Consider the following 27,372-nt stretch of genomic DNA (forward strand, 5'->3'; position numbering starts at 1 on the left):
CGGTCTAAGATTTACAAAAAACTTTCGATTATATAAATTTTAGTTTACTCATATTTAAACATAATTTCACAATTGAACACACAATAACTTAAGTAAGACCCATGGGTGGATTGCTATTACTGTTGCTGCTATCCGCTGAGCTGAGAGTTTCAGGCGTAGCCGTCTCTCGCGCCTGCAGCCGCGATATCTGTGGATCCTTGCGATCCTTATCCTTGCGCTCTTTATCTTTATCCTTGTCCTTGTTGTGTTTGTGCTTGTGTTTATGCTTGTGCTTCTTCTTGTCCTTCTTCTTTTTCTTCTTCACACTGCCGTCCGTCTTGAACTTGGCCTCATCGTAGCTGCTCTCATAGCGCGTTGACTCGGCCATATCCAGCACATGATGCATCGAGTTCTCATCCTCAGCATAGATTTCGGTCTTGAGACGCTTGGTCAACGATTCGCCAGCGTAGGCATCGTCTGAGGGCATTATGTTCAGCTTGGTTTCACTGTCGTAGGCTTGCATATTGAGTTCATCATCCAGCACGGTAATCTCCTCGCTGCGCTCTAGTTTGATGACTTCATCGCCCACTTCAAACGCTTCAGTAGCTGTGCGCTTAATGGTGACCAAACCTGGCGGCTTATGCGGCTCTTCTGTGGAGCGCGGCTCGCTCTTTTTAAAGCTGCCTGATGAGCTGCTGCCTTCTTTCATGAAATCCTTGTAGAAGCTCTGATTCTCATTGACCTGCAGGCAATTGGGACGCTTGTTGCCATAGAGCGCATAGTACAGATCCACAATATCGCAGCGCAGCTTAGTATCATAGGCTAGAGTGTTGATGCTTAGCCACAAACGCTCTACAAGATTAGCCTTGTCCAGGCGACTGCGCGACTCGCGTGTAAACGGCGGATTGTCTATGAGCAGCTGTGCCAAGGCGTGACGCGCAGCTGGATCCGGATCTGTTTCCAACAGATTGATTAAATGCTCCAAATCCTCGCTGCGTCCATCCACTTTCACAAAATCCACCAGACACTCCATGGCAGCAATGCGTAGATCCAAGTAAATGCCATACTGCGCATAGCTGCGATAAATATGCGGCAAGCTGGGCAAATGACCGAATTTCTGCAGCTTGCGTATGACCTTAAGGCAGCTGACGGATACCATGTATTTATAGGAGGGCAGATGCTTCTCCATGTTGAGCAGACGTGTCACCTCATCCAGCACCAGTCTGTCAAATCAAAGAAATCAATAAAAGAAGTGTAATTTTTTGAGAAGCTTGCGCCACTCACTTGGCATCTGTGGATAGACTGTCCGTTGTAATTTGTGTGCCATGCATAGCGACAGACACCACAGGCGTCAGTGTCTCACCCAGCGCTTCGACCAGCGCTGCTCTGTAGTACGCATCCGTATAATGATTGCGTGAATTCTCATTGTACTTGAAGAGATCAAACAGAAAACGCATTACTTCCGGCGGACAAATGCCATGCGAAGTGCGCAGACCTACAAAAATGAATGAATGTACTAAGCATTTAATTATTTATAAATGAGTTGCCAACTCACCTGCCATGGCCACTGGTATAGCCTTTTGCAAATAATACAATTGAAAATTGCTAAAGTTGTTCAGTTTGATTATATGCGGCGCACTGAAGCTGCCAAAGAATTTGCGAAAGATGTTCAACATAGCGGGCGGGCCACTCCAAGCGGCCACCATTTGATTGGCCACCTTGGTCAGACTATAGGCCGCTTGGCAACGCACTTTATAGAAGCAGCTCTCGCTTTCAATGCTGTCTGTCAGAGCTAGACGTGTAGCATTTGTTGGATATTTCTGCAGCGCTTGTATAGCTTGGAACTGTGCGGTGACATCGCGCTCATGGCGCAGCTGGTATTGCCATTGAAAGTCGGGCTGCTCTATGATGAGATCACGCAGTAAAATCATTTCGGGATCCAAGCGTATCCACAGCACAGGTGAGTCGCTTAAGATAGAGAAGAATTAATTTTAAATTTGCATAAATTGAGCTGCTGCACTTACTCCATGGCGCTGAGATCCATATCTACTTCCTCACCCGTGCACAAGGGTATCTTTTTCTTTTTATTACGCCTGCTCTTTGAATGGCAAGTAATGTCCGCCTTGACCAGCGTATTCTCTATCTGCAGCGTATGCTTGAAGGTGCCATCCAGCTCCTGCAGCTGCACCAACAAAGGTCCATTGTACTTGCGCACACCGCGTTGATTTACAAATTCCTGTTTAATCTCCAGCTCAATAGTATTACGCTTGCGATTGAATACCGAAGTCAAGGAGAACTTGGCATGTCCACCAGTGCGCACCCACTGATCCATAAACACAGACATATCTTTGCCGGTTACAGTGAAAATAGCTTTGATGAAAATGTTCGTCGAGATGAGCAGCTGTGACCACAGTCCAGAGCCAATTTTAGTAGAAGCCGCATTCGTTGCCAACGCCAGCTGCTTGTTGAACACTTGTATCAACAGCTCCTGTCCAATGCGATGCTCCAACATGCGTATAACCAAATGCGCTTTGCGTCTCATGGCCTCCACGTATTTGGGTGAAACGGTATGCAAACTTTTGATTGGAAAATAATGCACAATCTCTTGCTGTTTGCTGGCCGATGTTGCAGGATTGGTGCTGGACACTGGCAGTGGTGCTGGCGGCTGACTGCAATCGAGTATAATGCCGCCATACTGCTCCTCATACTTGACCACACGTGCCAGCTCCGTTTGCACCCATTCGCGATACTCGTTGTTGCCAAAACACTTTCTGGAATACAATCCACACAAATACTCTGCTATGCCCTTGGCTAGCCACGTATCGGACCAGTGATGTGAAGTTATAAAGCAGCCAAAGAACTGCTCCGCCACAGCTCTGGACATAAATGTGCGCGATACATAAGTTTGATCTATTATAGCTATGGAGTGCAGCAGATTCACGGAGGCTACAGTCATGGTAGCATATGCGCTTATGTCCGTGTCCAGTTCATCTACAAACACCTGTTTGTAGCAGGAGAAGGGATAACGCGTGGATAGCGTTTCCTCAAAGAACTCGAAAGCCTCATGCAAATAGCGCACAGTATTCTTCAGTAGCGGCAACATGCCGGGCAAACAAAAGTGCGTCACTTCATGCATATGTGGATCCACATAGATTTCAAACGGTCCCACGGCAAGCGCAATGTTGGGCGCACACACGGGCGTTGCCACTGTATAATGATAAGTTTTCTTGCGCAAATCCGGCGTCATAATCACTTCCACCAGCTCACCACAGCTGACTGCTGTAAGATTCTTGTCCACTGTAAATTCTAGGCGCCACGTGCAAGGATCTGCAAAGCTGTCCACGCAGGGAAACCACAAGCGTGTAGAGTTCTCATAGCAATTGGTATACATATGCGCGCAGTTCAGCTGTGCAGTGTCATCGTCTGTTGAGGTGGGCGGTATGACAAAGTGCATGCCACTTTTAGGACTCTCCGCAGAGAATTCAATGCGTATTCTCAAGCCTCGACCCTCCTGTATAAGCGAATAGCCCTCCGGTGGCACCTGTATAAGCAGCTCACCATTGTTGACATCGGGATCAGTTATTTGCGCTGCTGCCAAATGATGCTTGGAGTACACATCCAATGAGCGACTGTGGAGCCATGAAGCGTACATTCAATTAAATAATTTAGTTTGATTGTTGTAACTTACCTTTTTGGCTCCTTGTAGCATATATCCTGAAATGGATCAAAGTATACAAACTCCGCCTGGCAGACATCATTGAGCACCACGCTATAGATGCGCAGCTGCTTGGCATTCAAACGTATCAAACGCAGGCTTTCATTATTAGGCACAATAGTCAACTCCACCATGCCCTGCAAAACATTTAAAACACATTTAGTTGAACAATTTATAAGTTATTTAGTCAGAAAGCTTACAATAATGCTGCGACGCTCGAAACTTATGCCGGTGAGGCTGACAACCTGATGCGCCGTGCTGATCGGAGAAAAAGCAAACATTAATTAACAATTCCACAGCATTAAAACAGTATACTTATAATTTAAATGGACGCAACGGTGCTTCGGGCACCTCAGGCTGCGTCTCCATTGCTGTTTGTTTATTATTTATACACTTTTTTTTTAATAATTGACGTTTTCTGTTATCAATTCATCACCGCATTGTTTATTTTCACACACAAATGTGACCAAATCACAAGTGTTGGAAAAAATACTAAAACTAAATACCAGACTTCGATAGCTCAACTGCGTACTAGCTTTAACACTGCACTGACCTTTAAGCATATGATTTTGTTTATTTTTGTTATTTCGACAAGTCTAAAGTTTTTGAAAATTTTATAAAGTCAACATTGTTAATATTTAGCAATGATTACATTTAATAAATTATAAACAGTGTTACTGGCTAAATATTTAACAATGCTTGATGCTGCGGCGCACAAGGGTTAACGTTTGTGAATCATAATTTTACTGAGAAAGTTAAATTTGGATATTTCTCTCAGTTGAAACGTATATTTTCCCGAGTCGAGTCAGCAGTTTTCACCCAACTGCCTAACGTGCGTGCTGCGCATTAAGTGCTTTTTAGTTAATAATTGAACAATTTTACAAAAACGCCGTCATTTACGCAAAAGACTATAAATAAATTCAATTAAATAGAACAAGTTTTTTTTTGTGCAACATGTACGGCATTGATAATTATCCAAAAAATTATCATGCCAGTGGCATTGGCCTTGTCAATTTGGCCGCACTGGGCTACAGTAAGAATGAAGTCAGCAATAGTCGGCAAAGCCAACCCAAATCGGGTCTCTACCCCTCGTTGCCCTATCCGTCATCGGAGTGCGTGGGCGGTATGCCATATGTAGTGAAACAATCGGTACAAGCACAAAATGCATCATTTTCGGGCATGGCAGGGTCAGCACCATCACCAAGTGCGCCCTATCCAGGTGCAGGTGCTGGTTTATATCCGAATTTGCCGTCAGCACCTTTGCCCTACCCATCAACACCGCTAGCCCCGATGCCAATGCCTGGCGCACCTTCTCCATATCCCAGTGCTATGCCGTACCCAAGTGCCACTCCTTATTCCAGTGCCACTCCTTATCCCAGTGCTATGCCGTATCCAAGTGCTACACCGTATCCAAGTGCCAATGCACCTTATCCCAGTGCTCCTGGACTTCCTTATCCCTCAGCTGGCGGCATGGGCATGCCTATGCCTTATGTGCCTTTGCCAACGCCAACAGCGGCTGTGGCTTATCCATCTATGCCTGCGCCGTCAGCTCCTGAGCCCAGTGCGCCTTCACCAGAAGAGGAACCTTCGGTCGGCATTCAGGAGCTAACTTTCACCAGTGTCAAAGTGCCGGAGAACCAAAACATGTTCTGGATGGGACGCAAGGCTACTAGCACGCGCCAGAAGAGCGTGCAGGATGCGGACTTTTCTACGCTGCGCCAATCCTGCGTAGGCAATGGCACGCTCTTCGAAGATCCCGATTTTCCAGCAACCAATGAGTCACTTATGTTCTCACGCCGTCCGGATAGATACATAGAATGGCTGCGTCCCAGCGAAATTGTGGACGATCCGCAGTTCTTTGTCGAGGGCTACTCGCGTTTCGATGTGCAGCAGGGCGAGCTAGGCGACTGTTGGTTGCTGGCTGCAGCAGCGAATCTAACACAAGATGCCAAGCTGTTCTTCCGTGTTATACCGCCAGATCAGGATTTCCAGGAGAACTATGCAGGCATATTCCATTTCAAGTTCTGGCAATACGGCAAATGGGTGGAGGTGGTTATTGACGATCGTCTGCCCACGGTGAATGGCGAGCTCATCTATATGCACTCCACGGAGAAGAACGAGTTCTGGAGCGCGCTGCTGGAGAAGGCCTATGCCAAGCTGCATGGCTCCTATGAAGCATTAAAGGGTAAGTGGACAATCAAAAAGAAAAATTTAACTAATACTCAATTGATTTGCAGGCGGCACCACTTGCGAGGCCATGGAGGACTTTACTGGCGGCGTTACCGAATGGTATGATATTAAGGAGGCGCCACCAAATCTATTCAGCATTATGACCAAGGCAGCTGAGCGTGGCTCCATGATGGGATGCTCGCTGGAGCCCGATCCAAATGTATTGGAAGCTGAAACGCGTGAAGGTTTAATACGTGGCCATGCTTACTCCATAACCAAGGTGTGCCTGATGGATATATCGACGCCTAATCGCCAGGGCAAGATACCTATGATACGCATGCGTAATCCTTGGGGCAATGATGCCGAATGGAGTGGTCCTTGGAGCGACAGCTCACCCGAGTGGCGTTATATACCAGAACATGTTAAGGAAGATATTGGCCTGAATTTCGATCGTGATGGCGAGTTCTGGATGTCATTCCAAGACTTTCTCAATCATTTTGATCGCGTGGAAATCTGCAATCTTTCACCAGATTCGCTGACAGATGAGCAGGAGCAGAACTCGCGTCGCAAATGGGAAATGTCCATGTTTGAGGGCGAATGGTCATCGGGTGTAACTGCTGGCGGCTGCCGCAACTTTCTGGAGACCTTCTGGCATAATCCTCAGTACATTATATCACTCGAAGATCCCGATGAGGAGGACGATGATGGCAAGTGCACTGTGATTGTGGCGTTGATGCAAAAGAATCGTCGCAGCAAGCGCAATGTGGGCATCGATTGTCTGACCATAGGCTTTGCTATATACCATCTGACCGATCGGGATATGGAGGTGAAGCCGCAAGGATTAAGCTTCTTCAAATATCGCGCTTCAGTAGCGCGTTCACCGCATTTCATTAATACGCGTGAGGTGTGCGCACGCTTCAAGCTGCCACCTGGCCATTATCTCATTGTGCCCTCCACCTTTGATCCCAATGAGGAGGGTGAGTTTATTATACGCGTCTTCTCGGAGACAATGAACAACATGGAGGAGAATGACGATGAGGTGGGCTTTGGAGAAACCGATGATCGCATTGCGCCTGCATTGCCGCCACCCACACCCAAGGAGGAGGATGATCCACAACGCATTGCTCTGCGTCGTCTGTTCGATAGCGTTGCCGGCGACGATGAGGAGGTGGACTGGCAGGAGCTGAAGCGCATCTTAGATCACTCTATGCGCGATGTTATGGTGGGCACTGATGGCTTCTCCAAGGATGCTGTGCGCTCTATGGTCGCCATGCTGGACAAGGATCGCTCTGGCCGTCTGGGCTTTGATGAGTTTGAAGCTTTGCTTACGGACATTGCCAAGTGGCGTGCGGTCTTCAAGCTGTACGACACCAGACGTCGTGGCAGCATTGAGGGCTTCCATCTACGTGGCGCACTCAACTCGGCGGGCTATCATCTGAACAATCGTTTGCTGAATGCTTTGGCGCATCGTTATGGCTCCAGAGAGGGCACGGTGCCCTTTGATGATTTCCTTATGTGTGCTATAAAGGTCAAGACATTTATTGAAATGTTCCGTGAGAAAGATACAGATAATTCCGATACGGCATTCTTTAATCTGGATGATTGGTTGGAGCGCACGATCTACTCTTAAATAAGTGAAAGCGCAATCGAACAACAAATTGAATATTTTTATATAAAACTAAGCTTAAGTGCCACAATTACTTAATAACTTTATAATGTTGTTAGAGTTCTTATATGACGTCATACATTTTATACCTTATCTAAACGGAAATATGTATAAAAATGCATTAAATTGACCTTGAAGTGCTCTTACGTTCCATGATTAAGCTAAACCAGAAAATCAACAACAATCATAGTTTGCCGTCTGCTTTGTGTGCACAGCTATATAGTATATATATATGTATATATCTATATATCGTTTACGTGTGCGCTGACTAATGTATAATAATTTTTCGCTAAGGGGTCGCTTTTTATATCGTTTAATGCTTTTGTCAATAGTCAAATATCAAAGAGGCAGACAGTACAAATTTAAAAGTGCATTAAAGTAAATAAATAAAGTAAATATTGTTATTGTTTGAACATTTTATATATATATGTGCAATATTTTGCAGCTGTTAAAACTTCATATCATATGAGCTATGTTTGCTATAAAATCAACTATCAACTTTAACTATTATATTTGTCTGTATTTGAATACTCAGCTTACAGTTTGTAAACTCTACTTTATGAATCTGTTAATATATGATAATTGTTATTTTAAAATGTATTATTTTTCCACTTGTAATTAAAACTAACTTGCAAAAAATTTACTCATATATTATTTAACTACAACTATATCCGTAGCGCCCGTAGGTGGACCCGCATTTACTAAAGTTTCTTTAAATTCATCATAGTTGATTTCCGATTCAGTACTAAGCACTTGTAGCACTTCCAAGAAATCTTCATATTCCAGACGCCACTTTCTATAAAATATATATATATATACAAAGCTGTATATCTGAATAATGTTGCTTACTTATAACGCATATAGATCAGACCCGTTTGAGTTCGTGTTATAGGATTTGGCATTAGCTTAGCCTGTTCCAGCCAAGCATCTAGTTGTGAAAGCAAAATGCTATTGAACTCCTCATTCTCCAGTTCGGTGGGTATGACCTATATAAATAAACATATATTCTATAGCTTATATATATAACTTGATAGCTCGCATACCTTGTGATTGCAATACACATGAAAAAGTGTATCTAACGTGTGTTTCTTTGGTTTATCATCATCATCAGCCATGGTATTTGTTTAGGCTTTGAGAATTATAATTTGCGCTACAGATATAGCTGTACATATATATAATTTTGTGTATGTATATAATATATAAAGTAGCTGCTATTAGAAAGATAATAAAAAGCGCATGAGCTTTGTATACACAAACAAAATTGTATTTCGTTTTTGTTATTGTTGACAAACAAAATGCAAAGACCCCGACTGTGTTTCTATGTACATATGTATATAATAGATATATATGTGCGTATGAGTGTATTTTGGCATGATTTATTAGTTGTCATGGCGCTTGCTATTTTAAGTTCTACGACGGGCTGTTGGATTGTGTTGCTTGCCACGCGTGTTGGCCTCCTCAGAGCGACTGCGCAACTCGCGCTCACGCTGCAGGACGGAACGTTGCAAGCGTTGATCAAGCTGTTAGTAGAGTTAATTAGCGTTAGTAGTGACTCAGAAATATAACTTTTGATCTTACGCACATGTTGAAAATTTAAAGGCGCTGGCGGCTCGCTCACATCCTCGACTGCTTCCTCAATTATCTTAATATCCTGCAAATTATGCTGGTAAACAATTATTGTTGCTATTATAATTATTTATGCCATACCTTAACCCAGTCCAAGTTGACGATGCAGCGTGTGCTGCTCTGCTTTTTGTCACCAGCGCTGTCTTCCTTACTGATATTCAATACCAACATTTTGACGCTATGCTCATAGGTAACCACCTCGCCAGTTAGCAGGTCACCAAAGCAGGTTTCCACTTGCAATTTGGTGCCCAAGGGAAATGGATCATATGACATTTTAAATTATTTAAATAATTTATAAGTACTCAATTGCTTTTATTGCACGCAGTGAACCTTGCGAATTTTTTACTTGACAGTTCAAGTGCTGCCAATTAGAGTGAAGTTTAGAAATATCCGTTTTTAGTGCTACCCATAAGCGCTGGAGTTATCGATAAAAGAGAATTCCACGGAACTTCTTGAACATATTTTAAATAACGAAAACAAATACTCTGTATACAGCTTTTAATAATCAGCTGGATGTGGAGGAGACCCATCTCTAAAAAGCAGCAACAATGAGTTTTGAAAGTGAATATCGTTATATTTGAACTTTGAACATGAAGTTTTAAAAACACACGTTTTGCATTTTTTTTATCATTTATTATTTCATTTTATTTACAGTTTATGTGTATGTATGCTAAGTATATAACTAAATATAAATGTTGTATATATATATATTTCAAAAGTAAACCGTTCCTTTTTTTTTGTTGTTGTGTATTAATTATATTTATTTTAGACGTTGCTCTTAGCAGTTGCTATTGAAATTGTTGTTGTTGTTGCACGAGCGTTGCTTTGTTCTTCAAGACCTGCGTATTAGGTTAACAGTACGTTTAATATGCACTAAAAGAAAGCGCCCCGTTAATGAAAAAAAAACATTTCTAAACTTTAAACAAAAGTGCATAGAAAGAAAATTATAAACAATAAAAATACTAAGCGCGTTGCACATTGAGAATAAATAGCATACAAGTTGTAGGGACAAAAGTGACACAAGTAACACAAAACATTAAATTTAACATAGATTGTATAAATTTACAAATATAAGTAGTTAATAAAACAGCGCTTAGTTCTTTTCTTTTTTTGCTTGTATAAAAATATTAAATGTGCTGCAAGTTTGAATTGTTTTAACGTCTGTCCGTCTGTCTATATGCTTTTGGTCTAATAACTGCCTATGTTTTTGTTTTTTAGCACTTGTTTCATTTAAATATTTAGCATTTTTGTTTAGCATTTAGCGTTTTTCTTGTTCTTCTTCAAGTCTTAACTAGGCTTTTCATGTTGCACATTTAGCTAAGTTTTTTTTTGTTTTAAATTCAACACGAAATATCTCTTAAAGATGCGCGACTACTGTTACTATATAAAACTTGAGAAAGGAGCATGTGAATTGAGAATTTGAAGAAATTTGTTGCTGCTTGTTTGCTGTTGTTGGTGTTTATGGATAATGGGGTTACGATTAATATCAAAAGGAATGATATATATGTATTATATATATATAAGAGATATATAAAAATAAAACAATGCTCTTTCTTATTAGCCAAAAGCCAACGCAGCGAGAATCTTACATGGGTCCATCGATGGCGCTCACTTTAAGCCGGAAATAATAAACGGAGCGCGCCAACATGCAGGCTGCGATGAAAAACAGTGCAATATATAATATATACATGCCGCCATGAGACTGTATAGAGATAAAAATATACATTAGTTGACTGCTAAAGCAATTCAGTAAATGCTACTTGCCGCTGCATATGAAATTGTGCCAACAGTTAGACCAATGCTGCCCAAAAGGAAGACCAGTGCAAGTATGGCAAAAAGCACGCCACGACTATTGGCGAAACGCGAACCCACCGACGACACTTTTCTGCAGTGAGGACAACGTGCCAGAGCATTGTGAAAGGTGTTGAACTACAAAGTACAACAAATAAAGTAATTAAAACTAAATTAAACTAATGTGCTGTCTTTCAGATTGTTACCAAAAATGTGTCGGAGCAATGACCGCAAGTAACACGGCACATGCCCGGCATGGTGGGCACTGGAGGTGTTACTGGACTTGGAGCCAGATTTATAATACGCTTGCAATTGGGACGTGGACAAGCAATGCGCTGCGACGAGCTCTTGCAGATTAGCAAACAATTGCAAGGACAACGCACATACTTTTTGCCAGGCGGTGCATTTCTAATGGGCTGCAATTAAAATTAATTAATAGTAAAAGTTTTACATTTGATTCTAAGCCACTTACAGTTGCCTCATTGCAGTGAGTACACTTGACCACATGTTGCTCACGCTTGGTTGTTATATCAATCATGTTCTGACAAACACGACAGGTGACCATGGGCACGCCAGTGCCGCTGCTCTGCTGATATGGCGGTGGCAGCTCATCGGGTCCAATGAATGGCACAGACTGTGCCGTGTTGCCTATAAAATGGGAGAAAGTGGACAGGTTTTAAATTACATTGTAAGGCTCAATTACCTTTGGTATAAAATAAGTACATCTGGTTGCAGTTGCATCTGCATTAAGACTGCCACAAAGACAGACATTGATATGCTCTGAGCACCAGTCTACAGATAAGGTCGATTGTATCAATGGTTTTGGCCTAAGAATTGTGTCAGCCAAAGGCCATGGGCTTGGCTTAGAGTGCTCATAAACAGGCTAACTTGTTGTCTAGAGCTGCTATAAATAGCACATTTTGTAGCCTTGATTGGGCGCTATGGGCAATGATCAGGTTCTGGGCAGCAACAAAGACGCTGCAGCTGCCTGTGCGAAGCTGCAGTTGTCTGCCTGACAAGCCAAGTACATGACTCATAAAATTGTTGCTGCTGCTGTTACTGTTGATTAAACAGCTGTATACCGACGTGCGTCGCCTCACAGTGATATGAAAGCATAAACAAAACAATAAGGGCATGACAACTTGGCCATGGAGAAGTTTAAATACTCTATAAAACAGCAGTGCAGTCTTAGATAATTTTAAGATACAAATAAAATCAATTAGTTAAGCGCGAATTATTAATTTTACTATTGTCAGCAATTGCCTAGCATAGTTAAACGAACCCCTATGGTTAGTGTAAAGTCATTGCTGGCAAATTGTACGACCATACAATTCGGCATCAGATTACAGTAAAACTTTCTGCGTTTGCAGAGTTCATAGCTGCGCCCCCTTTAACACCCTCACCACATATTTTGTTATGACTCAGTGTAGGAAAAGTGTGAAAAATCTAAATATATGCCGTGTGCTAGGGCATTGGCGTCAACATTAACTTTAAATCACGCCGCCCACTAACTGGAGCACTCACTTGTTGGGTTTCCAAAACCCGAGAAAGACTTATAGACATGCCCACATTGGCATATTACGCACATGCGGGCGGACGGGTGTGTGTTCAAAGGTCTTATTGTTAGTGAGTTGAACGCACTTACATATGTACTAGGGTGACCATACATACCATCATCATTAGCGCCTGCAGCGCTGCTCGCGGGATTTACATCGCCTGCTGCACTGCCAGCTGGAATAACACCGCCCTCAGCATTATACGGCACGACACTAGCTCCTCCAAGGAGCCTGTGTCTTTCAGAGCTTTGCTCTTCGTTGTTGATTAAGCTTTGCCTTTCAGGATCAGCCATAGCGAGCGAAGCTTTTATCTGCACAAAAAGCAACTGCCGTTAATAATGCACCCAAATTTGCAATTATCGTTGTTCTTGTTGTTGTTTCTGCCGCTTCTGGTACTCCGCAACGCAAATGCTTTAACTGCAATTAAAAAAGCAGCAACGCTTATGGATTAAAAGTTTGCTAAATTTGCACATTTATAGTTGCTCAAGAATGGATCGCGTTTTCTTCTTTGTTTGTTTCATTTACTTGTTTTTCTTTTTCCTACACCTACATTGTTTTTTCCCCTTCTTTTACTTGTTCGCTGTTGAATCCTCCACACTTCGGCATGCGCCGCAATAATCAATTTTACAATTCTGGGCCAGCAACGCCTTAATTAAAATAGCATTAAAACAATTCGCCAAATCACAAAAATATTTTTAAGCACAATAGTGCTATTTGTTTAAAGTTCGTATGCGTTTTTGTGTGCTATATTTTACCTTATTTTGTTGAAATTGCACTGCTGCTCAGCGCACGTTGTGCAGCACTGTAATCTTCCAGAGCTGTCGCTGTTGAGAACAATAAAATGTGGCGGACGCCCGATGTTACTTTAAAATAGTATCGATGGACTTAACATGAGTTATTTAAGTTTATTTTGCGAACAATTACCAAAATGGCCAATAATAACGGTAAAGATTCAACACAAACAGTCGACGAAGGACAAAATCATACCTCCAGCGATAGTGATGCAGAAACACAACAAATCAATCAGTCTATGAGCTTAAAACGAAAATCTCGACAGCGCCAGTTTACTCATAGTTATTCCTATAATGCGCTGCCTATACGAATCTTCTGTGAAGGCGAAGAAGATGTAAATTCCATTTGCCCACCTTCAAGTTCAGCTCGAGATATAACTATGATCGACCCCCAAGTAATTGATGATAGTTCAGTTTGCGATGAAGATTCTGATCTCCACATATCATCTGATAGCAGTAGTGATGATGCAGCAAACAGATCCCTTACATTTAATGGTCGCCCACTGAATAAAACAGATCTTATAGTAATTAAAAAGATTCGCAAACGTAGACCGCGTAATAAGACTATCTATAAGAGTACTTCCTAAAATAAAGAAATAAGTTAAGAGCCTACAATTTGTTTTTGAATTGCAACTGCATTACTGCGTAGTTTCCAACACTGTTGGTATCGCATGCATCGTGTATAAATTCAAATTAATTGCGATACTTTGTAGATGATACTGAAATTATAATCAAATACCAATTCCATTGACATTTAAGTCAAAATCTAAGAGAATTGTTTAATAATTGTGTAGATAAATTCTATGGAGCAAGCGAAAAAGCGCTATAACAGCTAAATAAAGCAAGACCGCTTTGGAAGCAAAAATGCCATGCTTGTCAACCCTGAACAACAACCCTATTTTGGAGTGTGTCAATTTTTACTTGCAATACTATTTATATGCGGTTTTTATGTAAATAAGCCAAAGTTAATGTAGTCAAAAAGTAAGTAATGCGTGTGCAATCTGATAAAAATTAATATAGCAACCATATATTGCTTTACTGATGCGGAATAGACGTGTGAAAAGTGTGATGATTTCATTTTTGTGCTGCTACTGCGCGTTGTTGTATTGGAAACTTCGTCGTATTTGTGACTAGCTGTTGTTGTTACTGTTGTTTTTGTTGCTGTTGGCTTAGGTACGGGAAACGCGGCGACGTCAGCGATGCGCACCAATGTTTATCTAGCGACAACAACAACAACAACAGCAACAAAAAGAAAACAATGACAGTGCTGAGAACACCTGTTTACTAATTGATTTTTCACATTTTCACCATTACTTTTAGATCACACTCACTCTCGAGCGCAACAACTGTGTTTTGGCATTTTCGTTTAAAACAAAAGAGAGTAAACTACTCGACAAGCAGGCCAATCAAAAACGAATTTGTTTAGAATAGGGAAGTTAAGCAGACGACAAACGAACGAACATTTCTCAAACATAGTTTGACCACCGATTAGAAAACAACACAAAAGGTTCTACAATGGAGGCCCCACCAATATTCAACAGCGTTGAAGATGAGTGCAGATATTGGAAAGAGCGCTCAAAACAGTATCACAAAGAGTGGACAGATGTGAAACAGGAGTACGATGAATATGTCGAACAGTCACGAGAAATGGAAGCCGAAATGGACGCAACTCTGGAGCAAAAACAGAGTATAATCAAAGATCTCAGAGCAAAGCTAAACACATTAGAGAAAGAAAACGATTCACTGAAGGTGAGTATGCGTAAAAATTATAGATTCATGACCTCATCGATAATGTGGTTTGTTGTTTACAGCTTAAGCTGGACTCACATGGCATTGAGATGTCAAATCAGGAAAAACAGCTAGAGCAAGTGAGAAAGGAGCGCGACACCATGAAGGATTATCTGCGACAGCTAGAACAGAAAAACGACGATCTAGAGCGGGCACATCGCATACTCAATGAGAGCATAGTCGACTTTGAAAAGATGTTGGACAAAGCCTATGAAAAAAATGCGCTACTTGAGATGGAGGTCGATGAAAAGGAAGTGCTACAGGAGAAACTACAACGACTGATGGATGAGACGCGGGGTAAGTGCTGCTGCTTTAACTAGTGTTTAAACAATTGACAACTTTCACTGCCGTTTGCAGATCTCAAACAGGAGTTGAATGTCAAGTCACGTTATACGCCTGGCAATGGTACTACCACAGCTCCTGCCAGCGGCAATAGTTCCATGAATTCCTCAACATCGCTGCCCAATGGCATTGTGACCAATGGCGACATGCTGCTGCAACATGACAATGCCACAGCAAAGGCTAACAGCATTAGCGTTAATGCGCTCAATGGCAGTTTAGTTAATAGAAACGAATATAATCAACATTCGCTTAAAAGTAAGATACTGCACTCATTCAAGCAAACGAAACGCGCTTTTAAATTCACAAAATCAAAGTCTAAATCATGTCGTGTTAACAAATCAACCACAACAAATTGAAATTAACTGTTCACCACTCATCCTGCACACAAGACACACAAATTGAATAGAAAAATGTCAGCTAGTATAATTAAGTTTATTTTCTTTTGCTTTGCTTTTACTAAATGTGTTTTTTTTCTTGTTTATTTGTACACAAAATATTAAATGTAAGCGAACTATTTTATACAATTGCGACATTCATCGTAGGTTTCTGTACATTTGTGTGTGTTTTGTTTGTAGACTTAAATAAGTTAACCAAATTGTTTATCCATTAACTAACCTGTGTGCTGTGTTTTGTGTTCCTTTGCAGATCCCGAGAACCTTATCAATGGCAATGCTATGAATGCCAGCTCCCGCACCACGGCACTAAACATTGTGGCCGATATGTTAAGAAAACTGAACGTAAGTCCCGATAAACAAGCATGTAAACGGCAGAGCTGCCAAGCCAATGCACAATTGTTTAATTTCAAATTTATGTTTATTTGTTTATGCATGTTGTTTTGTTGTGTTGCGTTTTAAATGTTTCGTTCATATGTTTTTGTAGTGGGACAAGGCCTTGTTATGTCCTGTTTGTCAAAAGTTTCGTTGCCTGTGTGCGCCAGGCAGCGATGCTAGTCTCTTTCGTCGCGCCTTTGGCAGCAGCAACAGCAACGTCGCTACAACGACGCCCAGCAGCAGCACCGATAGCTCAACCGATGAGCAATTGCGTCGTGGCAGCTTGGGCACAAATATTTTTAAACGCTTTGCTGAGCGCCTGCGCAGCTCGCAGGATATTGAGCCTGTCAACTGAGCTGCATTTATTTTAATTTATTTTTGTAAATTGCTTAACAGCTTTCCGTTTTGTTTCTTTGGCGCCTGCATTTATTAATTACTTTTTGGTTAATAAATACAAAATTTAAATTTAATCAACTCAACATTTTGTTGCTTATTTTATGTGAATTACAAATTCTGATTGTCTTTTGTAGACCATGGAAACGAAGTTGAAGTCTTATCGCGAACATGCGCCGCCTATACAACCACGCCAATGACAAGCAGCTCCACTGCTAGCTGGGATTGCATCTGGACATGGCTGTCAACTGTCCCTGGAGGCGGATTAGCAGACATGCGGCATCTGAACAAAACAAACAGCAGACAGCAAACAAAAAGAAAACAAATCAGTTGCAGTTTTTTTCTTTCTTAATTTAGTTAGCTATTAGTTTTACAAACCTTTACCCGGCTGCCCAACGTTTTATTTATTTTCATTTAAATGACTTGTAAAAATTAATTATATTACTTAATGAACGCCCACACACATTATAAGCACACAATTGCCTTATTAACTGATTATATATGTATGTATGCTGAATAATGTAATAGATTAAGATTTATGTTTAAGTGCAAAACAAACTAATTTGGCAGCAGCAACATTTCTTGAATTGTATGTACATGTATATTTAAAGGAGTTATGGATATACGAGTCTATGTAGTAGATATACATACATATGTATTATTAAATCTTGTGTTTGATTGCAATTTGACAGAAATTTCGCTTAAAAACATGTAGCATACATTTTGGTGTTGCTTTCATTATTAATTTCTATTAAATTTATTAAGTTTTTGTGAAATTGTTGCAATGTTGCAAGCAAGCACTAGATTTATAAGCAAGTATTAGCGCCCTAAAAACAATAATAAGCAACAAATACTCGTAGCATATAATATAGAAAGACAAAGCGACTAAGAACGTTGTTCAGTTGTTGCCATCCCGCCCACTTAATCGCCCGCTGCAACTGTGAATCAGTCGAAAATCGAAACAATTTAGTTAAATCTATATAATATATATATATACACACACACACACACATTTATCAGTTTATATTTTTAAAAGCGAATATAAAACATGCATAAGTGCAAACGAAATCTGTTAATAATATATATCACATAAAGTTTATTATAAATTTGTACATGTATAGACAAACGCCCGATAAGCTACAAAAAACTACACGCTAAATAATAAATAAAGAGATGATTAGTTGTAAACATAAAAGAAATTTAGCTTTGATATTTCAACGTCAAGTGCAGTCGCATTTTTCTTAGCCACATCCGCAGCCGCATATCAACGTCAAAGCGTTATTAGTTGCTCTCATGTGCAATAAATAATTAATTAGCAAAATATTTGTGTAAATGAAGCAAAAGGCTTGCGCGCGCTCTCGCTCAAATTCTTTCTCTCTCTCTCTCTTTCTCACTGCGTCAGTGGCTATGCCAAGGACAAGCGGACTGACACCCACACTCTTTCTCTTTCTTTGTAGCATGTCTAAAAGCTCACTGCTGCAGCTTTTTCAGTGGGACCCTGTGTGAGGGGAAATTTGTGTAGGGGATATTTTTAGCACATGCTGTGCTACTCCAGGGAAATTATGCTGTAAAGTAAAAAGTGAAGCTGCTGCTTTTGTTCTTTTGGTGTTGACCTTGCGGCTGGCTGCTAAGCTAATGAAAGTGCTTTGGTATTTAAGTGCGCAGCAAGCGTTGGCATTGAAAGCGAATATTTTTCATAAACAGCAAGCAGTGACGGCCACGGCCTGAGCTCAAAAAAAAAAAAATCAGCGCCAAAGCACAACTTTTATCATACATACACGCGTAGTCCCGCTCACGTAGCCCGCAGGCAGACAAGCATTGTTCACTTGTTGTTGTTGGTTTTGGTTGCTGAGTGCATTGTTTATTTTTCAACTTGGATATGTGAAGCGCTGAGCGTCGCAGCAGCAGCAGCAGCAGCAGCAGATAAGCGGATTTGGGAATAGCACAATGCAACTGCCATTTCAAAATAAAGCACAGACACAAAGCCAGGCCTCATGTGTGCGTGCGGGAGTGAGTGCGTGTGTGCGTGTGTGTGTGTGTACGCCTTTACAAAAGCAATTTAAAGAATTTGAGTGCTGCGCGCTCCTTTAATGAACAGCCAACAACAAAAGGAATACAAAAGCTGAAGCAACTAATTAACTGAGCAAGGCTATAAATAAACATAAGCAGGAGCAGCAGCATAAATATTGATGTATGTAAGGTAAGTACATATATGTTTTTATATTTTCAGCATAACGCAATTGTTTACGCATAAAAACAAAACGAATTGTGAGATAAACAGCTCGTATAACTGTGACGGCAAAGTTTCTCAAGCTGTCAAAATCTTTATATACAGGGTGGCCCAAGAGCGGCTTTAAGCTTTTTATTGTTTTGCTGACAACGACATTCACACTCAAAAGTTTTTTATATTATAATAAACTTTCTAAGCAGCTTGTTAAGTTTAATTGTTGCCTAATCAGTAGTATGTGTTTATGTTCGAGTTTATGTTTAGATTTTTAGTGTTGTAAAGTAAGAGAACCCATTTGCGGATTACATGCTGTTGAACTTCTAAATAGGTTAAGCTACACTAACCTAAGCTTCGTTATAAATATATTGAGTGAATATTCTATAATTCATAAGATTAATACATCTCTATAGGCTTAGATGCAATTTTATGCAAAGTTTCAATGCTAGTCACGGCTTTTTTTAAGTGTAATTAATCATTTTGAAATTGTTTGCAATATTTGGCAATATTAGCTTATATGCAAAATATTTCGCATATTTTTTTTCTATTATTTAAATGATATATAATTTATTTGGCACAATTTAAATTTATTTGATATAAGCATCCGGGTGTTTAACGTAAGCGGAAGCATTTCGCTGATTGAGGATGGGAATGCGACTGTGTCAGCGCCCTAAGGGCGTCGGCTATTCATCCTGGATTTGTACTTGTCCTGTGCCATTATGGCCAGAGCGACTAAACATCAAACAAAATCGATATATGGGTGGTAGCTTCATATAAACGCCAGTATATGTGCTATGCCTGTTGCTAAGTGTGTCTGTGTGTGTGTGTGTGTATGTGTGATTTTTGGCATAAACACATAAACACAAGATTGGCAGACGAGACAGGTGAAAAAAACATGCTACCTACGGTACGCTTTGGGACTTTTGCTTTGTTTGAACGCCGCAGGACGCTCATTTTTCGTAATGAGTTTGCCTATAACTGTGCGTGTGTGTGTGTGGGTGTGTATGTGTTGTGAGAGATACAAGGCAAAAGGCAGCAATAAAGTAAATAACAACATGGCAAAAGGAAAGCAGCTCGCCAGCTTGCCTTTGGGTATATTTTTGGTTACCGTTGCAATAATAAACGGCATAATTTTCTTTAATGTTCCAAGCAACGAAAAACCTTTCAACACTTTACCACCCACACACACACACACACACACATACAAATACACACGCCAAGAGCAACTGTCATTTGGCATTTATTTGATTAGCTGCAGCATCAAAGTGTTGCACATTGACTATTAATTAGTTACACTTGCCACACAGCTCAAGTGCGGACATTAGAGAGATTTAATTAAATTGCATTGGCTCGAGTCGATAAATCCTTTTTGGTTACGTTTCATTGGGTTTTTAATGCAGTTTGATTTACAGTTGCTTTCAATTAGCTGCCACAATGCGCCAGAGCCAACGCAAATTGTGTCTGTCTGTGTGGCAAGCACTTTCATTAATTGCGAAAGTCTACAAGTTGCACCTTGAACTTTCCTCTGCTGCCGGTTTTTTTTTTTTTTTTTTTTTTTTTGATGAGACTGTCGTTGGACTTATAAATTATACACTAAAACGAGCTGGTGGCTACAACTTTTTATGTGCACATTGTGGCGCCACAAAAACATTACAACCTTTGCGTGAGACGCTAGACGCATAAAGTTTAGCACTATATAAAATATTGTTTAAATATTTATATTGTAAGCTGAACAGTCTTGGTTTTTGTTTTGTTTATAATTTAAGTTGCAATACAAACACTTGCGAATGTGTGTGCGGCTCAGACGGCTGAAAAGGCACCACGCCCTGCTCATCTTTGTAGTCCTTGTAGGCCAATGCATAGATGCACTGCATGCCCAAGCTTAGACGCAGCTTTGCCGAATAATAACTGGAGCAAGCCGATGCCAGTAGCTCGAAATTATGCTGCTTGGCAATCTCAATGGTGGTGGCCAACAGACGTTTGCCCAGGCCCTGGCCACGCATGTCACTCCTGACCGCACTGGCTCGCGTGTACAGCATTTTGTAGCCGGCATAGCGCTCAAAGATTTGCGATTCCTTCAGCGTATGATGCAACAATTTGCGCATGGCCACATAATAGTTTTGCTCCAAACTGTGGCATTTCCGATATATATCCAAATAATTTGGGCCTACAGCTTCAGCCAACTGCTGTCCAACTATTTGCCCCTGCTCATCCAATGCCAATATGCTAAAGCCTTGAGCAATTGTTTTCAAATAATATTCATCGCGTAGCTGCTCATTGCATTTCTGCAGCTCAATGTCAGCGGGTGCGGGTGCGGGTGCGGCTGCGGACAAGGGCTCACCATTGCTCCAATAATTGTCACGCATAAAGAGCTTTACGCTTGGATAATCCTCCAGCTGCATATAGCGTATGCTGATGCCATCTTTAGTGCCCAACATGTTGCAACTAACAGCGACGTTTTGCTACTGATTTGTTTGTTTTGCATTTTTTGTCGAAATCGTTTAGCTTTTATATCAAAATAATATAATTTATGCAAATGTATTAAACTAATTCGACAAGTTTTTTGACTTAATTTTAGTATCTAATACATAGCAACTGGCACGTGAAACAATATTGTTTGTTTTTATTAATAATGTGCAAAAATAGAACAACACAAAGAGAGAGGCAAACATTTTAATCCATATGCATATAAATTAGTAAGTCACAAGCAAAAATCACAATCAGTTGTGTTATCTTCAGTTCTGTTTTAAAAAAATATGCAAATTCCGAAGAATAAGTGTTAGTTATCATGAGCAGTGCGCATTTTAAGCAACAGTAGCTTCAATTAGTGGTAAACATAGCCCTGAATTGAGCAATTTATTTGACCTAATAAATATGAGTAGCCAATGAATCTCTTGAGGCTTCTGTTTTTTTTTTTGCTTGGGGCATAAATTTGAAACATTTTTGTGGGATGTGTAGCAACAGCTCAACTCAAGCTAAGTGCAGCTCTTGCAACAACTTAATAAACTCTTTTTATTAGGGCCATAACTATAGGGTAACATGCAAGGCAATGAAAATGCAAAAAATTTGATGTTATTTTATGACAACAGGCCACACACAGCAGCAGCAGCAGCAGCAGGAGCAGTTGGTGGGTGGGTGGGTGACTGAGTGGGTGTTTGGCTACAAGTAGGCGTCTGGTTGTTGGCCATGGTTGAATGCGGCTTGTAAGCGTAGTCCAATTAGGCATAAACAAATTTGTTTGTGCACATTCATAATGTAGTTGTTGTAATACGAGGCGACCACTAGTTGCTGTTGGCACCACACAACCACCCAAATCATTCGCTATACATAACATAGAGTGACATTGACAAAGCTGCGAGCTCCGAGCTGCCGCCTATGCCTGTTTTTATTTTTATTTTTGCGTGTTTTTCTGCTTAACTATTGATACGCATACACTGCTGACGATGATGATGATGATGTTGATGTTGTTGATGATGATGGTTGTCATTAGTGTTGACCCTGATGCCAACAAACTGTTGCTGTTGTTACGGCTTTACCCCACTGTAAGCCTTGCCCCTGCACAAAAGGGGCACACACACTGAAATTTCCCTTTTGGCCGCGATGCGCAACAGTTAAAGCCCCACGCCCACCCACAATAAGGCTTTGACTTCGTTTTAGCCGAACTTCAGTTACAAAATTGTCAAAAAAAAAAGCATAAGAGTCGTAGCAGCAGCAGCGTTAGCTAAAAACTCGAAACACAAAAAATTCATGTATGCTGTAGTTTTAGTCTGCTAGGGGACTTGACAGCGTCTGCACGTGCAACACTGCCACCGATTAAAGTTAATAAAAGCAAATCAAAAAAAAAAAGTTTGCTTAACGCGTAACGCGAGTGTTGCTCACTTATATATATATTAATATATTAGCTGGCAATTGTTGCATGTAAGTACAAGTTGCTGTAAAGTGTTTAAGTGAAGGCAACTGCCATTTGCCATGTGCCTTGCCTTGTTGTTCAAGTGCCACTTAACTGGCTTGCTTGTAAATCTGTCTGCTAAGAGGCTTACAATGTTGCTAGTAATTATTATCGGGGTAGCACTTGCGACAACAACAACAACAGCAGCAGCAGCAACAACAACGATTGTTGCTGACACGGCATTAACTTTTATTTCCAACTAGCTAACACACACACACGCACACACACACCTACAACTGATACACTTAATCCGACATTTACAATTTCAGCTTAGGGATTTATTTATGCCTGCTGCCTGTTGCTGAAATTTCATTGTAACATGCGCTGTGAATTTATTTTCAATATAAAAATGCTATCAAATTTTATTGTTGTAAATCAATTTTAAGTGCTTGTCTTATTCAAATTATTTTATAGTTTATAGTTTTTAGTAACAACATCATCAAAAATATAAGTTAATTTTATATTTAAATCTGAAACAGCAGTTGAAATACAAATTTATTGGATGCAGTGGGTTTATCTCAATCTTTGCATTTAATGCTTTTGAAACATCAAATTCTCGTAACTAACAACTTTTCTACTACTTTTAGTAGAAATGCTTATAAATGCTTTGACTGCAAATTTGCTTTACAATTCAATTTTGTTTTATGCTTAATCATCAATCAATCATCATTATGGTGAAGCTGCAGTTTGCAATTTGCAACAGCCCCAAGCAATGCTTACTATGCAACAATATGTGGCGGCTGCTGCTTGTTTTATGTAAGGCAACTGCAGTATTTATTACATTCTGGCAAATTTGAGCGCCACGTTAAGCTCATAAGGTGCTCAAGTTTTCAGACAATAAAGCAATGCAGTTGCTCAAAGCTAGTTTCTGACCCATTTAATTTGCAAAACTTTAAATAACATATTAAGTTTTCATACCAAGTGTTGTTGCTGAGTGCCCTGGAAAATGAACGAACGAACGTACACACAGCTGTGCGACACTTAATCCGACATTTACAATTTCTGCTTAAGGATTTATTTATGCTTTCAATATGTGTACTTTGCTGCACACACACATATACACATACACATATACCTTTTGCGCATATTATAAAATGCTTCAATGCCTGCGCTCCCTATTCATAGTCCGCCCCCGCTCAGTTCGTCTGGCTCTATGCGCAAAGCAAGCATTTTGTATACACGCATTTCATATTTTCGTAATACATTTTGTAATGCATACACACACACAAACAATCGGACACACACACACTCACTGCTCCTCTGTATAGCCTTGTGTTAAGCTCAGCATTTTATGCTACGCGCTTTGAATTACTTTGTGGCATAGTTTTTATATGTGTGTGGGTGTTTTTTTTTTCAATTCCAGCTAAATATTATTGGCGCTTAATGCGTTATGGGGTTCAACTTGCAGTGCGTTTTTTTCCCAGCAACTTGTCACGTCTAATTAGCAGCGAACTCAAGCCTTTATGCTCGTTAGCCGTAAATAAGCAAATTATCATACAAATTTACTCATGAATCATGCCATGCATTGAGTGAAATCAAATTTATATGCATAAATATAAATTACAGCATACTTGATCAATTTTTCGATTAACATTTTTTTATTATTCTCTTCAATATAAATTAACATAAGCTCGAATGCACTTTAGGCTTTAAAAATTGTATTGCCTACTTTTGAGCGTGGGCGTACAATTTTAATGCAAGTATTTCATTTCACATGCCATATAATAAGACACCTGGCCACATTTACTTTGCGCAGAATATCCAATTTATTATCGTGCATAATTTGCTAATTTATTTACACAACACAAAAGCATAAAGCTGTGAAATTGAAATGTTATTACAAAATACTATAGACAAAGCTAAGCTTTGCAACAATTTAACCCATCAATCATACTAATTGCGTAGGCAAACCTCAGACTCAATGCAGTGTGTGTGTGTGTGTGTGTGTGCCAGCTTAGTATGTAAATTTATGTAAAACACTGTTAAGTCTATAAATGTTTCAACACTCGGCGCTTACATGGCTGGCCAACTATTATTATTTATGGCTTATGATTAATTTTAAAGCAATTTAAGCTTTTCGCTTCGACAAAACTTGTCGGTGTGTTGTTCAGCGTTTAATGCGAAGCATCTGTGTTATTTTCGTAACAATAGCCTGTGAGGGGTTGTTATAAGTAATCGATACAGCAACAACAATAACAACAAATATTCCAGTTAAAATGCTTTGCATTCAATTTGACTTTAAGTACGTATTTTGTACTGTACATTGAACATTATACTCGAGGCCACACTCTGGCAAAAACTAATTAGTTTATTGTTTGCTAAATAAAGTTTAATTGCCCAGTGGCTGCTGCTCTGTGGCTGCTCTAAAGGCTTTTTGTTTATTGATTTGTTTTGATGTGATTTGCTTGTTGCAAAATTTTTTTATTGATTGCATTACGAGCACTAAAGGCTGCAACTTTTGTACTTTTGCCAATGCTCTACAGCCAAAGGCTATGAGCTAACTACGCCTCCCCCACACACTTCTCTTCTCTGCGTTTTGTTTAGTGCTCTGCTCTGCTCTGCTATTTATAGTCGAATGTACTCCTACGCGTTTTGCTGTTCGTACTAAATTGTGTAGTATGCTTATGATGACAAGCTTTGACTTTTTGCTTTATATATTTTGCTATGGCGGGTTGCTGTTGTTATTGTAGCCATAAATGTGTAGGTGCTGCTAATGTATGGCTACAAATTGAAAAGCAAACATTATTGTGCAAAAAAATAATAAGCACTATAAAATTTGCTAACAAGCAGCCAGGCACGAAAATAAGACTAAGACGCTAAGCAACACTTTAAATGGAGACTTCAAATCTCTATAAGCCATTTCTCAACACAGCATAAATAATTTCTTGGACTTTCAATAATGATTTTCAAAATAGACAAAGCCATTTATATAATTTTATATTCCACATTACTTACATCGAAATAGTTTTTATAATTAGAAGTTCGCTTTGCAATTTTTCAACAATTTGTATGTTAACAGTTGGAGATGGCTTAACCCTTTGTTTTATACTTAAACCATCAAAGCTTTAATTGCTTTAACTTTGTGCTAAAACTGCAGATTAAATAAACAGGCTTTAGCTTTAGTTTAGTATATTACTATAATACACATGCTCGTCTTTGGGGAGCTATGTAAATATTATCTCTTATTTTTATTTTAAAAATTGTTTGCATGTTAATCGAAGCTTTGAAGAGTATTTTATATGTAAAAAGCGCACATGCCCATCAAAAGAGTCAGAAAAGAAGCAAAAAAAAAAAAAATCGATAACCAGCATCTACATATTGTTTGGGAATGCAGATAAAGAAAATATAAAATATGCAAATATTTGCGCGTTCACTTTTTTTTTCTTCTTTTTTTTTGCTCTTACCTGTGCTAAAATAAGGCTAAACGCTTGATGAATGTGCAGAAGTTTTTACTGATAAATGCGCCAATACCCCAAAGCGTCAACTTGAGCCAAGGGGGAAAGGCGTTGCCATGGGGGAAAACGGCGAGCTGTCAGTTAGTTGGCGGTGCCGCTGCTCACATGTGTGACAGCGTTAATAACAAGACAAACAACAGAGCAACAGTTTCGAAACAGAAACAAAAAAGGGCAAACGAAATGGGAAAGATCAAACGTCTGTAAAACGTGTGCAAATATTTTAGTTGATTTACGTTTCGATTTTTATATTTTGGCCGCTGTAAGGCGCTTTAAATGCGGCTTAAAGCCTTAGAGCCAGGCTAAGACTTGACTTGGTCATTTTTTCGATTGGTTTTTCATAAATTTTCTTGGGCTTTTGCCTATACCTGCAGCTGTTTATCATAATTTTGTTGATTTGCCTGTCTGACAAGAACTACAACAACAGCAACAATCACGCCGGCTAAATCACACACACACACACACAGATATAGTAAGAAAAAAAGGGCACGGTAGCAAAAAATATATATTTATATTTACAAAAAAGTTTTGCTAAAGGCGCGGCCTCAAAAAAAGTTTGCCAAGTAAATTTAAATGCCCCCACAAGAGAGAAGCAAGCGCAGAGCAACAATAACAATAACAACAACAACAACAATAATAACGACAGCGGCAGCTAAACAATAAGTATAACATTTTTATTTTTGGCTACTGGTGGCAAAGACTTTAATACCCTTTGCATTGTGGCATGTGGCAAGCTCAATTCAACTCAAGTGGCTTTTTTGGGGGAGTGAAAAATTGCTTGCTATTCAAAACGAAATTTATAATTGCTATGAAAAATTAATAAAATTGCAAGCGGCAAAGTTCTAAGCGGGTTTTGCTTCAGTGGCCATTGTGATTTTTAACAATAGACAAAAGGTAAAAGCAATTGCAACAAAATGAAAGAAGCTGTAAATTTAATTAGAGCTCACAAAAAAATAAAAGTGCAAGTAACTAAAGTGGCCAATTTTCATTTAATTAACAAGGCAATTTCACTAAAATGCATTTGAAATTATTTTGCTGCATACTTTTTGGAGCGTAGTGTTTCAGATTTCCGCGAACTTGTTTTCGCTTGAAACTGCTGCAGCTTGTTTAAGCACATTGTGCTATAGCGTAGTGTATGCCAAAATAAACTTTAATTTTGCA

At 39.8% G+C, this 27,372-nt stretch overlaps 8 protein-coding genes across 11 annotated transcripts in view; 3 read left to right on the top strand and 5 right to left on the bottom strand.

The window, feature by feature from the left end:
• Positions 1-53: 53 nt before the first annotated feature.
• Positions 54-4,081, bottom strand: LOC108601051 (transcription initiation factor TFIID subunit 2). The gene is made up of 7 exons (XM_017988943.1): positions 4,014-4,081; positions 3,895-3,949; positions 3,668-3,831; positions 2,004-3,608; positions 1,535-1,947; positions 1,264-1,474; positions 54-1,202 (listed from the first exon to the last, which is right to left on the bottom strand). The coding sequence occupies exons 1-7, from the start codon at positions 4,061-4,063 to the stop codon at positions 89-91; spliced, it is 3,612 nt and encodes a 1,203-aa protein (XP_017844432.1). The 5' UTR covers positions 4,064-4,081; the 3' UTR covers positions 54-88.
• Positions 4,082-4,421: 340 nt separating this feature from the next.
• On the top strand, positions 4,422-8,074 carry LOC108600654 (calpain-B). Its single transcript, XM_017988351.2, has 2 exons — positions 4,422-5,879; positions 5,932-8,074. Exons 1-2 carry the CDS (start codon positions 4,649-4,651, stop codon positions 7,491-7,493), a joined length of 2,793 nt encoding a protein of 930 aa, XP_017843840.1. The 5' UTR covers positions 4,422-4,648; the 3' UTR covers positions 7,494-8,074.
• Positions 8,075-8,138: 64 nt separating this feature from the next.
• On the bottom strand, positions 8,139-8,730 carry LOC108600657. The gene is made up of 3 exons (XM_017988353.2): positions 8,573-8,730; positions 8,379-8,515; positions 8,139-8,325 (listed from the first exon to the last, which is right to left on the bottom strand). The coding sequence occupies exons 1-3, from the start codon at positions 8,642-8,644 to the stop codon at positions 8,181-8,183; spliced, it is 354 nt and encodes a 117-aa protein (XP_017843842.1). The 5' UTR covers positions 8,645-8,730; the 3' UTR covers positions 8,139-8,180.
• Positions 8,731-8,826: 96 nt separating this feature from the next.
• Positions 8,827-9,458, bottom strand: LOC108600655 (protein Hezron). The gene is made up of 3 exons (XM_017988352.1): positions 9,237-9,458; positions 9,112-9,180; positions 8,827-9,049 (listed from the first exon to the last, which is right to left on the bottom strand). Exons 1-3 carry the CDS (start codon positions 9,426-9,428, stop codon positions 8,933-8,935), a joined length of 378 nt encoding a protein of 125 aa, XP_017843841.1. The 5' UTR covers positions 9,429-9,458; the 3' UTR covers positions 8,827-8,932.
• A 399-nt stretch (positions 9,459-9,857) lies between these two features.
• Positions 9,858-13,326, bottom strand: LOC108598481 (type 2 phosphatidylinositol 4,5-bisphosphate 4-phosphatase). 3 transcript variants are annotated; one of them, XM_017985134.1, is made up of 7 exons: positions 13,258-13,312; positions 13,053-13,149; positions 12,618-12,919; positions 11,419-11,594; positions 11,153-11,362; positions 10,920-11,084; positions 9,858-10,857 (listed from the first exon to the last, which is right to left on the bottom strand). In XM_017985134.1, exons 3-7 carry the CDS (start codon positions 12,793-12,795, stop codon positions 10,741-10,743), a joined length of 846 nt encoding a protein of 281 aa, XP_017840623.1. In that variant the 5' UTR covers positions 12,796-12,919; positions 13,053-13,149; positions 13,258-13,312; the 3' UTR covers positions 9,858-10,740. The 3 variants fall into 3 exon arrangements, with proteins under 3 accessions (XP_017840623.1, XP_017840624.1, XP_017840622.1); XM_017985135.1 differs by lacking the exon at positions 13,053-13,149 and having other exon boundaries at positions 13,258-13,326; XM_017985133.2 differs by lacking the exon at positions 13,258-13,312 and having other exon boundaries at positions 13,053-13,246.
• An 834-nt stretch (positions 13,327-14,160) lies between these two features.
• On the top strand, positions 14,161-17,402 carry LOC108598434 (nuclear distribution protein nudE homolog). 2 transcript variants are annotated; one of them, XM_017985063.2, is made up of 6 exons: positions 14,161-14,274; positions 14,614-15,042; positions 15,105-15,378; positions 15,439-15,678; positions 16,069-16,160; positions 16,303-16,593. In XM_017985063.2, exons 2-6 carry the CDS (start codon positions 14,809-14,811, stop codon positions 16,546-16,548), a joined length of 1,086 nt encoding a protein of 361 aa, XP_017840552.1. In that variant the 5' UTR covers positions 14,161-14,274; positions 14,614-14,808; the 3' UTR covers positions 16,549-16,593. The 2 variants fall into 2 exon arrangements, with proteins under 2 accessions (XP_017840552.1, XP_017840553.1); XM_017985064.1 differs by lacking the exon at positions 16,303-16,593 and adding an exon at positions 16,724-17,402 and having other exon boundaries at positions 14,165-14,274.
• Positions 17,403-20,564: 3,162 nt separating this feature from the next.
• Positions 20,565-21,248, bottom strand: LOC108597982. Its single transcript, XM_017984599.1, has one exon. It carries the CDS (start codon positions 21,246-21,248, stop codon positions 20,565-20,567), a length of 684 nt encoding a protein of 227 aa, XP_017840088.1.
• Positions 21,249-22,645: 1,397 nt separating this feature from the next.
• Positions 22,646-27,372, top strand: part of LOC108600272 (SCY1-like protein 2) — a 47,260-nt gene continuing 42,533 nt past the window's right edge. Inside the window, exon 1 of the mRNA XM_033293884.1 lies at positions 22,646-22,728. The gene's annotated coding sequence lies outside the window, so the exon portion shown is untranslated. The remainder of the gene's footprint in view (positions 22,729-27,372) is intronic.

This window comes from Drosophila busckii, chromosome 3L (assembly GCF_011750605.1).
Source record: "Drosophila busckii strain San Diego stock center, stock number 13000-0081.31 chromosome 3L, ASM1175060v1, whole genome shotgun sequence".
Lineage (NCBI taxonomy): Eukaryota > Metazoa > Arthropoda > Insecta > Diptera > Drosophilidae > Drosophila > Drosophila busckii.

Coding starts and splice junctions, on each gene's coding strand:
- LOC108601051 (XM_017988943.1), bottom strand. CDS start 4,063: ATGGAGACGCAGCCTGAGGTGCCCGAAGCACCGTTGCGTCCATTTAAA. Junction 3,950..4,013: donor CCGTTGCGTCCATTTAAATT/ATAAGTATACTG, acceptor TCCGATCAGCAC/GGCGCATCAGGTTGTCAGCC. Junction 3,832..3,894: donor TCGAGCGTCGCAGCATTATT/GTAAGCTTTCTG, acceptor AATGTTTTGCAG/GGCATGGTGGAGTTGACTAT.
- LOC108600654 (XM_017988351.2), top strand. CDS start 4,649: ATGTACGGCATTGATAATTATCCAAAAAATTATCATGCCAGTGGCATT. Junction 5,880..5,931: donor CTCCTATGAAGCATTAAAGG/GTAAGTGGACAA, acceptor ATTGATTTGCAG/GCGGCACCACTTGCGAGGCC.
- LOC108600657 (XM_017988353.2), bottom strand. CDS start 8,644: ATGGCTGATGATGATGATAAACCAAAGAAACACACGTTAGATACACTT. Junction 8,516..8,572: donor ATGTGTATTGCAATCACAAG/GTATGCGAGCTA, acceptor TTATTTATATAG/GTCATACCCACCGAACTGGA. Junction 8,326..8,378: donor CTGATCTATATGCGTTATAA/GTAAGCAACATT, acceptor TATATTTTATAG/AAAGTGGCGTCTGGAATATG.
- LOC108600655 (XM_017988352.1), bottom strand. CDS start 9,428: ATGTCATATGATCCATTTCCCTTGGGCACCAAATTGCAAGTGGAAACC. Junction 9,181..9,236: donor TCAACTTGGACTGGGTTAAG/GTATGGCATAAA, acceptor CATAATTTGCAG/GATATTAAGATAATTGAGGA. Junction 9,050..9,111: donor CGCCTTTAAATTTTCAACAT/GTGCGTAAGATC, acceptor CTCTACTAACAG/CTTGATCAACGCTTGCAACG.
- LOC108598481 (XM_017985135.1), bottom strand. CDS start 12,795: ATGGCTGATCCTGAAAGGCAAAGCTTAATCAACAACGAAGAGCAAAGC. Junction 11,363..11,418: donor CTCACTGCAATGAGGCAACT/GTAAGTGGCTTA, acceptor TTTTAATTGCAG/CCCATTAGAAATGCACCGCC. Junction 11,085..11,152: donor ATTGCTCCGACACATTTTTG/GTAACAATCTGA, acceptor TGTACTTTGTAG/TTCAACACCTTTCACAATGC.
- LOC108598434 (XM_017985063.2), top strand. CDS start 14,809: ATGGAGGCCCCACCAATATTCAACAGCGTTGAAGATGAGTGCAGATAT. Junction 15,043..15,104: donor AAGAAAACGATTCACTGAAG/GTGAGTATGCGT, acceptor TGTTGTTTACAG/CTTAAGCTGGACTCACATGG. Junction 16,161..16,302: donor ATATGTTAAGAAAACTGAAC/GTAAGTCCCGAT, acceptor ATGTTTTTGTAG/TGGGACAAGGCCTTGTTATG.
- LOC108597982 (XM_017984599.1), bottom strand. CDS start 21,248: ATGTTGGGCACTAAAGATGGCATCAGCATACGCTATATGCAGCTGGAG.